The sequence below is a fragment of the Lycium barbarum genome, chromosome 6 (genome assembly GCF_019175385.1).
Source record: "Lycium barbarum isolate Lr01 chromosome 6, ASM1917538v2, whole genome shotgun sequence".
NCBI classification, from domain to species: Eukaryota; Viridiplantae; Streptophyta; class Magnoliopsida; order Solanales; family Solanaceae; genus Lycium; species Lycium barbarum.
The window spans coordinates 116,187,716-116,202,005 of NC_083342.1; the positions used below are offsets into that span (position 1 = coordinate 116,187,716).

Here is a 14,290-nt window from a genome sequence, read left to right on the forward strand (position 1 = left end):
CCACTGTTCTACTGTCGTATTATTGCTTTTCTGCTGGTTTTTTTTCCTGTTTTTTTGTATTTCACTATATTTCGGTGTATTTCCTTTTGAATTTTCACCATACTTTTTAAATTTCACTATATTTCTGTGTATTTCTATGTTTTTCAGTGTTCAAAATGTAAGTGTGAATAGTTTTATAACACACTAATTAAATATTTATTTCTTTCTTCTTCAGAGCTATACATTTGCAAATACAATCCCCACTAGCAGTGAGTTGGAGAGCCTCCAATTGCCCGATGTTGTTGTCTGTCGAGATACAGTAGACAAAAATGTCTTAGTTGATGCCAATGAAGGTACCCAAGTCACAGATATGCCAGTGGATGACTTTGATGATTTCAGTACTACTCCCCCCCCCCACCTTTCTAAGGGCAAACAGCAACAACGGACGAATCAGACAGATTCTCCACCTTCAAAGAGACGCAGACAACTTCATACAACAGCTTCCACATCTAAGAAACAACAAATCCACACCGAACCACAGACAACTGTGAAGAAGAATCACAAGGATCAAAAGGTTGCTCAAAAACCTATTTTACAGAAGTCTGCTTCACCAAAGTTGAATGAACAAATGAATAGACCCCAAAACACCACAGTCCTACGTGATGTCCCTACTAGTTCCATGAAAGAGGAAATGCAATTGCTAAGGAAAGATTTTCAAGTTTTCAAGGAATCAGTAAGTGTTTTTTAGTTACGAAACAAAAAATATTTTGGTGTATTTAATTTACTGTTTCTAAACAAATTGAAATACTATTTTTGTTTAAATATTAGGTCGTTGGTGAGTTCACAAGTGAGTTGTCCAAGCTTCGAACTTTCATGGATGACAACTTCAAGAAGCTATTTGAAGCAATCAAGGTGAACAATTCTGCGGACAAGGTAAACGTGTGAAATAGAAATTGAACTAACATTTTTAGACTCTTATTACGAAATACAATTTATATTAATTCATTTTTTTATGTGAAGGCTGCCGATAGTGAGGCGCCGGAGCATCAAATTGATGCTGGGCTACAGTTAACGCCTGAAGAAAACTTACGACATGATTCTACCATTCAAACATCTCCTCCGAAACATGATGATGAGTCAATTAAGGTAAAATGAGTTTGTGACGTGAAATCCATCTTTTAAAGTTATGTTGTTGTGCATTGTATGCACAAAAAAGTATATGGTTGCCATGTTCCAGTATTAAATTTTAAAGTTATGTTTTCCTCGGTATTTTCTATTTTACAAACTTTCGTATTTTATGGCGTTTCGTTTGTATTTCACTGGTACATTTGTCTATTTTACAAATTTTTTTTTTTTTTTTTGTATTTCTATGTATTTCCACCCCCACAGAATCAATCTAATCCTGGCCCTATTTCTGTGTATTTACTAATTCTCCAACCTTATATTTTTATGTTATGATTTTGTTTTAAATTTTGATTTTTTCTTATTCAAAAGGGTGTTGGACCAAAGTTACATGAGGAAGTTCCGGAAATTGTAGTAACCGCCGGAAATTTAAGAGCAGATACACGTAAAGCTTCATCTGAAGAGATTAATCGGGCGGACGAAGGATCTTTCAATTCAACAGAGGTAAATTTTACATTCAATCTTATAGATCTTTTCAAGATACTGCTATACTTAACATTTATTAAATCTCCTTTTTTTTAGGGAATGGTCGCAGAGATGCTCATTGAGTTGCCTCTAGAAACTCGTGTACCAGAAGCAGGTGCGGGAATACAACCCGGGGACATCACTGATCATTAAATTTTAGAGACTCCACACAGGTTCGATGAGAACATTACTAAGTCACAATGGTTGATCCCTGACGAAATGTTACCAAGCCAAATAGGTTCGTCAGGATTATCTGTGTTTCATCAAACTGGTCACAAAGGATTTGTTATGCCAGTAATGTCTGCTGATAAAGGAATACAACAGCCAGTGATTAATGCGGAAGTTGTAATTGCTCAACCAGATGTTATTCCAACTAGGATAGTCAAACCCAGTAAATACTTCAGTTCACCTTACATGACCAATTACGGCTCTGCAGAAGCTTCTGTTCAAGACCCCACACCTTCCATATTTGAAAAGAAGCATCCATTTGTTGAAGATCCAATTAATGGCCCGCGAAATACTTCGCTTATTCAACAATACCTGAATTGGCTTGAACAGGATCTACTTCTAAGGCATGATAAAAAGTAAGTTTGAACGTATTTACCTTTTTAATTTATATATTCATTCTTTCAGCAGAGTAAACTGTTCAAAATGAAAATAACTGATTGTTGTTATTTAGAAAGGGTAAGGAAAGCCGTTACAAAAATAATAAGCAAGCTTTGGATCCTGATGACATCAATTTTGGCTTCAATTTTGGTGTGTTACATGTTGACGACAAAAACTGGTTCTATCTCTTATCGATGAATGGACAGTCTTGGAATGATGAGGTGCTATATTTCGCATTCCCTCTTTTCCCATATTTCTCTATATTTCTCTATATTTCCCATATTTCTCGATATTCCTTCTGTGTATTTCTCTATATTTCCTGCATCTTGACTGCATATTTTTCTGCAGAAGCTTATTTCATTTTTTTAACCAGTATCCATTAGACTAATTTCATTTTTTTTACAGCATATTGATGTCATTTTTTACTACTTGCGGAAGAAAGGCAAGTACGACAAGGATAACAGATTCAAATTCACAACTGTTGACTGTATGTTCTTCTCCAAAATTGATGAAATTCATCGTGCATATGCTAATCCGGAGGGGAACAGTAGTGTTGCCAGTTCGGAGAACGAAATATGCGAGTACATTAACGGGCATAGGATGCTGGCTAATGTGCCATGGCATACAGTTGATTGTGTTCTCATCCCTGTCAACATCAAAGAGGAAAATCACTGGATCTTGATTATAGTGCCATTCACTGACAGGTATTTCTACTCTTTTTAAAAAAAAAAATCATTAAATCTGCATATCTCCCTGTATGTTCCTCGTATTTCTATCCTACAAGGTCCGTATGAAATTTAATTTACCAACCTGTTAACCGAGCTGATGTAATATTCTTTTACGTGCAGGCGTCTGTACATCTACAACTCATACCGAGCTGCTGGTCATGATGCTGTTGTTAGAAGAGAAATACACAAGATAGCTACCCTATTGCCACATCATCTACATTTGTCTGGATTTTATGAGAAAAAAAAAAAGCATCGATTGGATTAACCACCCATCATACAAGGGCAAACAACAGACTGATGACTTTCATGTCATGTATGTGAACGACCTGCCACAACAAGCCTCTGGCAGCATGTATGTCTTTCAACATCAGAGTTCCATTTTTTTTTTTTCAAAATTCTCAACCAATAATCATTTTTATTTTTTATTTTTTCAGGGATTGTGGTGTGTATGTTGCCGCATTTGCTGAATACTTTTGTTCTGGACGAGGCGTTCCATCTGAAATTGATGCAGAAACACTACGTAATAGATACGAGGCATTACTATGGGAATACGGATGGCAAAAGGCTGATTTGAATGCCTTCAGTGACAATGAACTGCCGCCAAGACCAGTTAGGCCTGCCATAGATTACAACGCGGTCGACACAGTAGTTGTTAATTAGTCCACTAGGTTTTAATGTTCAATCGTTTTTCACAGTACAGTTTTGCTGACCATTTTTCTACATTTTGTTGTGTTGTTTTGTAAAGAATTGACAAATGGCAGTGTTTTTTCATCAATGACTTAACTAATTTCTTTCACGACTATTTTTTGTTTAAGTCTCCCATATTTTTATTTATCGTTTAATGAAAACAGCCTCTGGTGTATTTTCAATATATTCCAATGTTATATACCCACTCTTCAATTCGACAAATTATTCCAGGTGAACTGGAATACTTTTACAACTGGAATACTCTTACATTTTGAACACTGAAATACAGAGAAATACACAGAAATATAGTAAAATGTAAAAAAAATATAGTGAAAATGCAAAAGGAAATACACCGAAATATAGTGAAATACAAAAAATCAGTGTTGTATTCCAGCACCTGCTTCTGGTTATTCCAGTCCTAATGCAACTTAATATTTCTTAAACATTTCACTTATTTTTCATTTTAATGTCCGTTAACACCGAATTGTATGCAATATTATTATGAAAATAAAGGACAAAAATTACAGAATACAACGATGAACCAAAATTTTCTTTATTTAATATTTTTGGGGATAAGGTATTTTTTTTTTAAAAAAAAACAATTACAATCTAAACATCTACTTCTTACGTGGCTCATTGGAACAAGAACGTCTATTGTGACCAAGACGTCCACAAGTACTACAAGCATTCCTACGTTTACCAATCATCGTCTCCATTAATGGTTTATCTCGCTTTTTCTTTGGCCTTCCCGGGGGTCTCTTGTATCTTGGTGGCAAAACAACTTCATCGCTTATGTGTTTGGGAATATTCCACTCACTCTCGTCAGGCAGAGGATCCACAGGCACATCATACGTCTTAATCACTGTCTTTGGTTTGAATAGGTCTGAACAATATTCATCAGGCATAAGACTTTTACTCTTCAATACAGCCCATGCATGTGGACTTGGTATCTCGTCCATTTGGAACATCCGAGAACTGCATGTTTTCTTTTTAAGATCAATTATGAATCGCCTTGCCTCATCATTTACGGTATACACATATTCAGTTGATGGTTCAACCTAATCAAGATGAAATGTGTCAGACCAGAATACATTGAATATTAACAACGATAAGTAATATGAAATACGTGGAAATATACAATCCAAACAGAATTACTTAATATGAAATACATGGAAATATACAATCCAAACAGAATTACTTAAGTACCTTCTAAATATGCTGAAATATATTGAAATATATGTAGGCAGACTTCAACCAAATAAACAGTAACATACCGTCATACGTAGAGATTTACATTCGTTTATTGATAATAATTGCTGGAATGCTTTCCCAAGTGTTGTGAATGTGTATGTACCGTTCCTCCTATTAGTGCAATTCCATCTCCCAAACATCTTCCTCATTTCTTCAAGAAAATCGAAAACCGGCAACTCTCTTGCTGCTACCAATTTTCCATTAATACATTCGGCTATATTTGATGTCATTGTCCATCCTCTGTTAACGGGTGAATACAGTCGAGCCCACTTTTCCCTTCCAGCATCCTCCAAGTACTCTTTTACCCGAAAATCAACCTTCTCAATCTTCTCCATCAGCTTATCAAACTCAGCCTGTGTGTATGCTTTTGCAAGTGCATAGAATACAGGACTCAATACTTCACCATTCGACTTGTATTTCGTGGTCACATTTTTCCATAAATGCCATATGCACGCCAAATGTGGCACAGTTGGATACACTCTACTCACCGCCTTAATGATGCTCTCATGTCTGTCTGATACAACACACATGTTATACCTATTCCCATAAGCTTGTTTGAACTGCTCAAAGAACCAGGTCCAAGACTTATCGTTCTCTGAATCTATCACACCATACGCCAATGGTAGAATATTACCTGCACATACATGTTTTTGTGTATTATTACAGTGAAATATTGCATAAAGCATATTGGAACTACATTAGAAATATAATGAAATACAACAAAATATACCAAAAACAGAAAAAAATGTATTTAAACATTTTGGCATCTACCTGCACCATCCAACGTGCTGATACAAAAGTACCGTTATATGTAGTTTTAAGGTGGGAACCATCTACTACAACTATTGGTCTACAACACTCGAAGCCTTTTATGAACGCTTTAAGTGCTATAAACAAATACAAGAACTCGTTTTGTTGTGATTTGTGCATTCTCACATGTGATCCAGGGTATGTTTTATCCAATATGTAGACATATCCCGGTAACTTATTGTATGATTCTGTTGGTTCCCCTCTTAATTCATTCATTGCCTTTTCTCTAGCCCTCCAGACCGTCATATAAGAAACATCAACGCCATACTCATTTTTTACGTCGTCTACTATATCACCAGGTGTATATTTCCTCTTGTGATTTGCTATTTTTGGCTTAACAACTGACGCACCAATCAACCAACTTGTTGCTTGCCTTTGGGAATACACTTTGTCCTTCAATGGACACGTATGTTCGTCATGAAAAGATCTCACTCTGAACATTTCAGAGTTCGCTATACTTGAAGCTCTGAATTTCCAACGACAATCAGTTGAACAACATACCAGAGTGTAACTACATAAACCAATACAAGAAAAGAACAATCAGATTGAAGTTTCAAACACATACAACATCCTAAATACATTGTCTATATATAATGAAATGGTTAGATAATGGAATTAAATCATTCAAACAGTTCGTATTTCACTGTATTTAATTAAATCCAACTGAAATGTAATGGCAATACAACAGTTTACATCACTGTATTTCAATGCATTTCTTAGTATATTTCACTATATTTCATATATATTTCATAGTATATTTCAATGTATTTCATATTTTTAGGTGACTAACATACCTTACGGCATTCGACCTCTCTGTCCTGAAATTGAATATTTTGCGAATTGCATAATTCGCCATAACATTCTTCAGAGTGTCCTTATCTTTGTAGATTTGATCAACAAAAACATCCTTATGTTCCTTGTTCGAAATTATCAAGTCATCGTTGTTTTGAAATAAAACAACAGCCTTAGCACAATCCGACGCATCCAAATCATTTGAATCAACTACGTTTATAGCATACATATAATCATTAAATTCAAGTTGAAACATATCGTCTCCAACTGCAGATTCGCCGGACATAAAATTCTCAAGATCATTATCAGTTATGCTAACGCACAACGGATATGCTTCAAATCCCCTGTTTTCTCTCTTATGCTCAACATACACCCTTACTCCCATATTGTTGCGTATTTCAATTGGCATGTTTTCTCCTTCAACAGCATATTTTATTGATATCGTTTTCCTGCTAATATCAACACCTAACTGAATTGCTATAGTTTCAACCAAATCACCGTATGAACAATAATCTTTGAAGACAACTGCGTCTAGTTTGTAATCAACAAAGCAATTCTGTTCATTCCAAAAACCGGAGTGTCTGATCACTGTTGTTATGCTTGACATGTTTCGTTTTGATAATTCAACAAAACTAGAAGAACAGTGACTGCATTGAAAAAAAAAACATTGTTCCAATCACAGAAAATTGAATAAAAAAAAAATCACACAAATCATTGAAAATTTGAAACATACCTTTTGTAGAATCTGAAATACAAATCTGATCTTCACTAAAATTCCATATATACACTCGTCCTTATCTTATTGAGTGTATTTCAACTTGATTTTGAAGAATTCGAATGTAGAAAACCGAGCTCAAAGAGATTCTTCTGTAGTTGGATCTTTTTAAATCTTCAGTATTTTTTTGAATTCAAAAAGTTTTGATTGTGATAAAGGTGGAGAGAGATACGTAATCTGTTATGGAAGAACATTCATTACGCGTGATTAATGGGTAGATTTTAACTGAATCCCTGAATTTAAAAAAAAAAAAAACTTTTCCATAAATACGGCCTAATTTTACTCAGCAGTGTCGGACGTTCCGTGTATTTCACTATATTTAAAAAAAAAAAGAAATACACGCGTTTCAACTAAAAAATCAGCTACGCTTAGTAAATAACAATTTTATAGCTATTTCTTGTTACAAGCTACTAAAAGGTAGCTATTTATGTAAGTTTTACTAAAAAAATAAGTAAAGTTTTCACAAACAGCTACCTTTTAGTTCTTTCTAACAACCTATAACTACATGTTCTACATTTACAATTCGTAGCTGGAGGACCTATATTTAGTTAGTAGACGCGTCGACTTAAATATAGGATAAATATAATAGAAATACACACGCTGAGAAAACTGAAAGTGTTATATTTATGGAAACAAATTCTATTCCAATTTAAATTAAAATCAGTTTTTAATGTTCCTTGATTCACGCAAATATCCTCCCATTCCATTTCTGATCTCATATCTCATTCAAACAGCTAAAAAATTCAAAAAAAAAATTGAATTCAAAAAGTACATTCATATTTTTAACCAAAAAAAAAAAAAAAAAGGTTCAAAAACTAGTTCATCAAAAAACTTTGAAAAATAACAATATCAAACCAGTGAACAAAACTCGTTTTAAACGACGAATATATATTTGAATTCATCTATTGAAATATCGAATTCAAGTTGAGTTCATAATTGAGGTAACAACGTTTTCACTGCAACTTTTTAATTTTTTTTTATTTTTCTGAAATTTTGAAAAAGATAGTCAAAATATATGAAAAATATATCTGAAATATAGTCAACAGAAACCAGAATAAGTAATATTGAATATAATAATCAAAATGCAATTAGAATATAGCCAGAATATAGTCATAATTGAGGTAACAACGTTTTCACTGCAACTTTTTTATTTTTTTGATTTTTCTGAAATTTTTCTAAATATAGTCAAAATATATCTGAAATATAGTCAACAGAAACCAGAATAAGTAATATTGAACATAATAATCAAAATACAATTAAAATATAGCCAAAATATATATGAAAAACAACTATTAAAATATCAATCCAAAACATTAGGAATTGAAAATTCAGGAAGTAACGAAAAAAACATATAAGTTAAATACACGGTGAAACGTAAAAATCAGTATAGAATCTTACCTTTTTTGGGAATTAGATTTGAATTATGAGTGAAATTAATAAGTAGTTAATTAGAGATAAACAAGGAAGTTGAACTATTGTAAAACTGATTTGAAATTGGAGGAAATTAAGGGATATTGGGCATAATGGCGTGTATTTACGGGGATAGGAGAGAGAGACCTTTTTTTTGGCTTAAATTTAGGGGTGTGGGAAGTTATCAGATGAGTGGTAAAAAAGTGATAACTATAGGAAGTAAATATGTTATATTTTAGCTACTAAATATAATTATTGTAAAGTTTAGTTATGTTCCATAAATAGGTAATAATGTAAGTTATGCCAAGTAAATTGAAAAAAGATATACAAAAAATAACGGCATGGAGCACTAAAAAATTATCATCAATATATAATATAAAACTAGGAATAGACAATCTTATATGGTACTTCTCTATGGCCAAGAAACATATTTATCTTTGAAAAATTTACAGTCCATAACTACCTCTAAGACTTATTTATTAGTAATAACTACCTTTTTTTAAAATTATTTTTGATAGCTTAATTATTTATCAAATTACCATCTATAACTTATTTTTGTAACTGCAGTGTATTTCCCTAAAAATAAGGTACCTCTCTCATTTATCCACAATCTCTTTTTTTTTTTTACAAATATTTTTCTCTCACATCTTCAATTCACAACCGTATTTTACTTCCATTATTCTTCACCATAATTAGCACGATTTCTTCTTCGTCCTTATCAGTTACCCAAACTCTACAGGTAATTAATTTTCGTTATGTTATTTGTTGTATTTCTCTTCAATTGTTCATAAATTTCATCGTCTTTACCTTCACTTTTCATTCAATTTTTTGTTTTTTTTAATATTTCAGCCATTGTTAAAGTATCTTCAACAGACTCTAACTCTCCATTTTAATGGCGGGTATTGATACTCCAAGAAAAAATACACCAGTGGCAACAAGAAAAGCAGTGGATGATCTCAAGCCAATAGCCGAAGCTCAGCCATAACAATTGTTTGCTAAATCTCCATGGATAGGCCGAAATAAGAAGAAAATTCTTCTTATATTTGCTAATCATGTGGTGTTGTTTACCTTGTGAGTGATGAAGAATAGTATTGATTATAGCAATATGATATTGTAGCATCATCTAAGAGCAAGAGAATAGGTTGTTGTTGTAGAAACACCATTGATGAGAGTTGTGGAGCTTCATGCCCACCAAGTGTTTGATAAAATGTTTCAGTATATTTCAGTGTATTTCTGTGTATCAACAAACAATATCTTTAATTTTTCAGTATATTTCGGTGTATTGTTTCGCTGTATTTAAATTTATTTATCTTTTTTTTTTTTTTGGTGTAGAGTCTATTTCTACTCCACTTTGTTTTCACGATTTTGTATTTCGCTATATTTCTGCATTTTGTATTTCTAATTTATGAAATAGTTTCTGATATATTTCATTGTATATACACATACTACAACTTTACATATCTTAAACAATCAACTATATTTCATTGTATTCCAGCGTATATTTTTCTATATTTGGAAGTTTTCAGATCTTTAGTGGTTTTTTAATTCAAAATGTTTTGATTATGATAAAAGTTGAGAGAAATTCGTGAGCTGTTATGGAATGCGTGAAATATGGTTGATTTAAATTAACTTACCATTTAAAAAGAAAAAGAAGAATCTGTTTAAAAAAATATAGCCTATCTTTACTCAACTCGATTTTGTATTTCCGTGTATTTCACTGTATTTCAAAAAATTTGTTCCATAATAGCTCCTGATTTCACTGAAGCGTGTTTACTCTTTACTGTATTTCTCTATATTTTTAAAAAACAGAAATACACGCATTTTTAAAGAAAGTAGCTACGCTTGGTAATTTTGTATTTTATAGTTATATCTAGTTAGAAGCCAATAAAAGATAGCTATTTATGTAAGTTTCACATCATCTTTTATCTCCTTTTTTTGTCCCATTTATGTGATATGTTAACAAAGTTTAATATTTTTCTTCCATTCTCTACAATTGTACGTTTACTGTAGTAAGGTTTTAATACCCCACTAATTCTCAGTTAATGCCATTAAAGCATGGTCTTGATTAGCCAAAATGATAGATGTTCATCCGTTGCCCAAACGGCTTTTTAAGAAGCCAAAAAATCTCTAAAAGATGGGTTCTTTTTTCTTCCCTACTTAATTGGGTACTTATTGCAAGTTTGCAACTTTATTATGAAATCAATTCATTCATATAACTTGGTCAATATGTGTTGTGAATTTGAAAAGACAAAAACATGGATACTAAATTTTCCGTCTTTAAATTCACGTAGTAAGTATTGTTAGCAACATGAATGTGCCTTTTCAGGAAGAAAAGAGGATAAGAACATGGTCTCGAAATAAACATTTGATTTGGGTAAGTGGTACTATGAATCTTCAAGAGTGCAGGAATGCATGCTTCAAAAAAATTTCGTGTATGGCTTACTCATATTTAGATATTAGAGGACAAGGAAGTGGATGTGCCCTTTGGTTCGGTGATCTGATTGATCCGGCGGGTTTCAAATGGTGGCCAAGACCTTTATATATGGATTGAGGCTTCAAAACAAGGTGCATGTTGTAAAAATATCTTTTCTTTTAAAAATAAATTTTCTTTTTTCTTTTTACTTTTAGATCTTGTGTGAATGTGTTACTATACTAACTTAATTTTCTCCATAACAGTTACATATCCATACCACGAAAGGGATCTTTTAAAAGCTTTTTGGTATTCGAGAAGTCAACCCCTTTCCAACTGCAAATGCTTATAATTATAATATCAATTGTGATTTAGATCTTTGTTTATTGTTTTCTGTTAGTTTGCAATATTTCGTTCTACCTATTCTGTTTATAATTATTAAATTTTATTAACTTTGTGGAATTTCACTGGATATGTTGTTGTTGTTGAATATTTTATTGAGTTAGGCGAATTGTTTTTTTGCAGGTTGGCTTCTGATTGTTTTCTACAGATTGATAATAATTGTTACATCATTCGTTACTTTTTGAGAGGAGTAACTAATGTCTTATTCTTTTTTTCTTGGGTCTTCGTTTTTTCTTTTTCCCTTCTCATCTCTTTCCTTGATTTTCAAATAGTAAAGTTTCTACGTGTATAACATTTGGGTGATTCATAGGTTAAAAGAAAAATATCATTGAATAGTTCCTTTTTGTGAATTTTGATGGATTTCTTGTGCTTGTGCAGAAAAAATAGATTATAAACAGAAAAACTAGATTGATACTTAACCCTGATTTAATTCTTATAATTTTTTTTATTACTCATTAAACTCTTGATATTTCGTTGTATTCAGAAAATATATGTGAGCTTAAGATAAATGTGATATTCCCTTTTTCTAACAATAATGTGCATGTACGGGAAAAAATTATAAGCAGGAGGTGGGTAATAATAATTCTTTTAAGAGGGATGATTTTTATAGGCTTTTTGTAAATAACTTCCTATCTTCTTCTCATGTCAAAAACAAAATTATAATATTATGTTGCTTTCAAGTTTAGTGTGCAATATCACGAAATTGAAACTTTTTCCTCATTTTTGTATGTTAGTTAAAATATCTAGGCCAGTAAATATGTTTAATCGCTGATTATATATCTATCTTCTCAAATATTCTTAAATTCTAATATTTTATTTTTTCCTGGTGAAAATAGGAGTCATTTGAGATTATTAGAACCAAAGTTAAAGAACTATTATGAATGCTCTCAGAAAACTAGGATCTTCCTCCATGAGTTTTTTAGTTGTTGACTATGAAATAAGAAAGGTACAGAATTAAATTATTCATAATTTATTTATATGTGTATGAAATTTAATTAAAATCTATGAATAATTCATATTGTCTATTTAGTTCTTTAATTTATTTTGAATAATAATGAGTCTATATTCATGTATGAGTGACATCTGTGTATGTATTGATGCTAATATATGTACTTGAGTTTTTTTGGTTACTCAATCCAAAAAGATAATTATTTTTCTTTAGATCAATTTTTAGGGTGTCAAAGTTATTTGGCGGACTTTCTTTTGTAATTGTATTGTAGTAAAAAGAAGTTTCGACGCTAAGTAAAAAAAAATATTTTTCCATCTCCATTTAATTTATTTTTAAATCATTCTAAATTTATAGATATACCCGCGCAAAGCGCGATCATCTTTACTAGTTGAATATATGGTTGAGGGCTAGGTGGTGAGTTCTCTACTCTCCACAATTGAGGCGGAGGTTAATTAACAGCATACTATCCGGTGTAGCCCCTTTCCTTTTTCCCTTCCCTCTCCTTCTCCTAATGTAATTAAAAAATTAAAGAAAAAATAATGGAACAAAAAGGTGTTTCTTTATTGGCTTAATGCATATGAAGCGTCCGGAACTTGTCCCTTTTTTCCATTTTGGCATCTTAACTAAGTGTTTTTTTTATTGAATCTCTGAACTCGTCATCATGTGTGTCTATCAAACACAATCTGACTTACATAGTATTCTATCTTCAATGAAACATCACGCTAATATATATTCTAATTTAATTATGTCATCTTATAGCTAAGGTTACCAGCAATTGAGAGGGAAAACAAGAGTAAGCTCTTAATTAAGATGACAGTGGAAGAGCAGAACCAGCAAAAACCGACACATTCATGACCTAAAGAATAGCTTACCATACGTCTAAAATATTACTTCATCTTCATTACCACAATTTAATTTTTGCTTCTAATAAAAAACAGATTTAGAGGGTTTGATAGACACACTTGAGGACGAGTTCAGGGGTTTAATAGGAACAACACTTAGTTGAGGTGCCAAAATAAAATAAAAAATCACAAGTTAAGGGGGCTGCATATGCATTAAGCCTTTTTTATTCTATAGGAATCCGATATATCCCTGTCATATAACAACCGTCAAGCCGATGAGATTAACCTAATCCACTTACCACTTACTGGGGTCATTTGCACTTTTTTCACTATTTTGTGGTACTTTTTATTTTTTACCTCTTGAGGCAAATAACTTTTTTGCGAGACATAAGTTTATATTTTCGTATCATAATATCTCGCAAGCTATGCCCCTACCATTAAAGAACTTATGCCTCACTAGACATAAGTTAGATTTTGAAGGGTAAAGATCACCCATTTGAACGACAAACCATGCTTGGGCAATTTGCATGATTGTCCCTATTCAGGGGTGATCTTTAATTTTTGGCTTTCACCTAATATCATGAGGTTTAGGGTTCGAACCCCGACGCAATAAAAAAAAATCTCAAGGTAGAGTTCCGTAGCAAAATTAGGCCTATTCGGACAAAAGTTAGGCCTTAAGGCAGAGGTTTGACTTAAGGCAAACATTTGCCCAAAATTAGATAGGCAAAAGTTTGGCCTTAAGAGCAGGAGGATGAAAAAAATATGTAAGCCGGGATAATCGATCAAAGATGTCACGACCCAATTAGTGAGTTGTGAGGGCACCCACACTATTCCCTGGTGGGAAAACCCTTCCCTTAAGGCTTAACTTTTGCCCGAATAAGCGTAATTTCAGGCAATTGTTTGGCAGGCAAAGGTTTCGCGAAAGCTTTGCTTTGGATTTTTTTTTTTTTTTGGACTGAGTGGGGGTTTGAACTCAGAACCTCGCAATATTTTTAGCCACTT

The 14,290-nt window shown here is 32.5% G+C and overlaps 1 protein-coding gene across 1 annotated transcript; it reads right to left on the reverse strand.

The window, feature by feature from the left end:
* Positions 1–4,264: 4,264 nt before the first annotated feature.
* Positions 4,265–7,107, reverse strand: LOC132644457 (uncharacterized). Its single transcript, XM_060361052.1, has 4 exons — positions 6,503–7,107; positions 5,702–6,219; positions 4,922–5,532; positions 4,265–4,705 (listed from the first exon to the last, which is right to left on the reverse strand). The coding sequence occupies exons 1-4, from the start codon at positions 7,105–7,107 to the stop codon at positions 4,265–4,267; spliced, it is 2,175 nt and encodes a 724-aa protein (XP_060217035.1).
* Positions 7,108–14,290: the final 7,183 nt, after the last annotated feature.

What these genes read in the sequence shown, in the direction of transcription:
- LOC132644457 (XM_060361052.1), bottom strand. Translation starts at nt 7,107, where the DNA reads ATGTCAAGCATAACAACAGTGATCAGACACTCCGGTTTTTGGAATGAA. An exon ending in CCTTAAAACTACATATAACG is followed by an intron (nt 5,533 to 5,701) that starts GTACTTTTGTAT and finishes ATGTATGTGCAG; the next exon opens with GTAATATTCTACCATTGGCG. An exon ending in GTAAATCTCTACGTATGACG is followed by an intron (nt 4,706 to 4,921) that starts GTATGTTACTGT and finishes CATCTTGATTAG; the next exon opens with GTTGAACCATCAACTGAATA.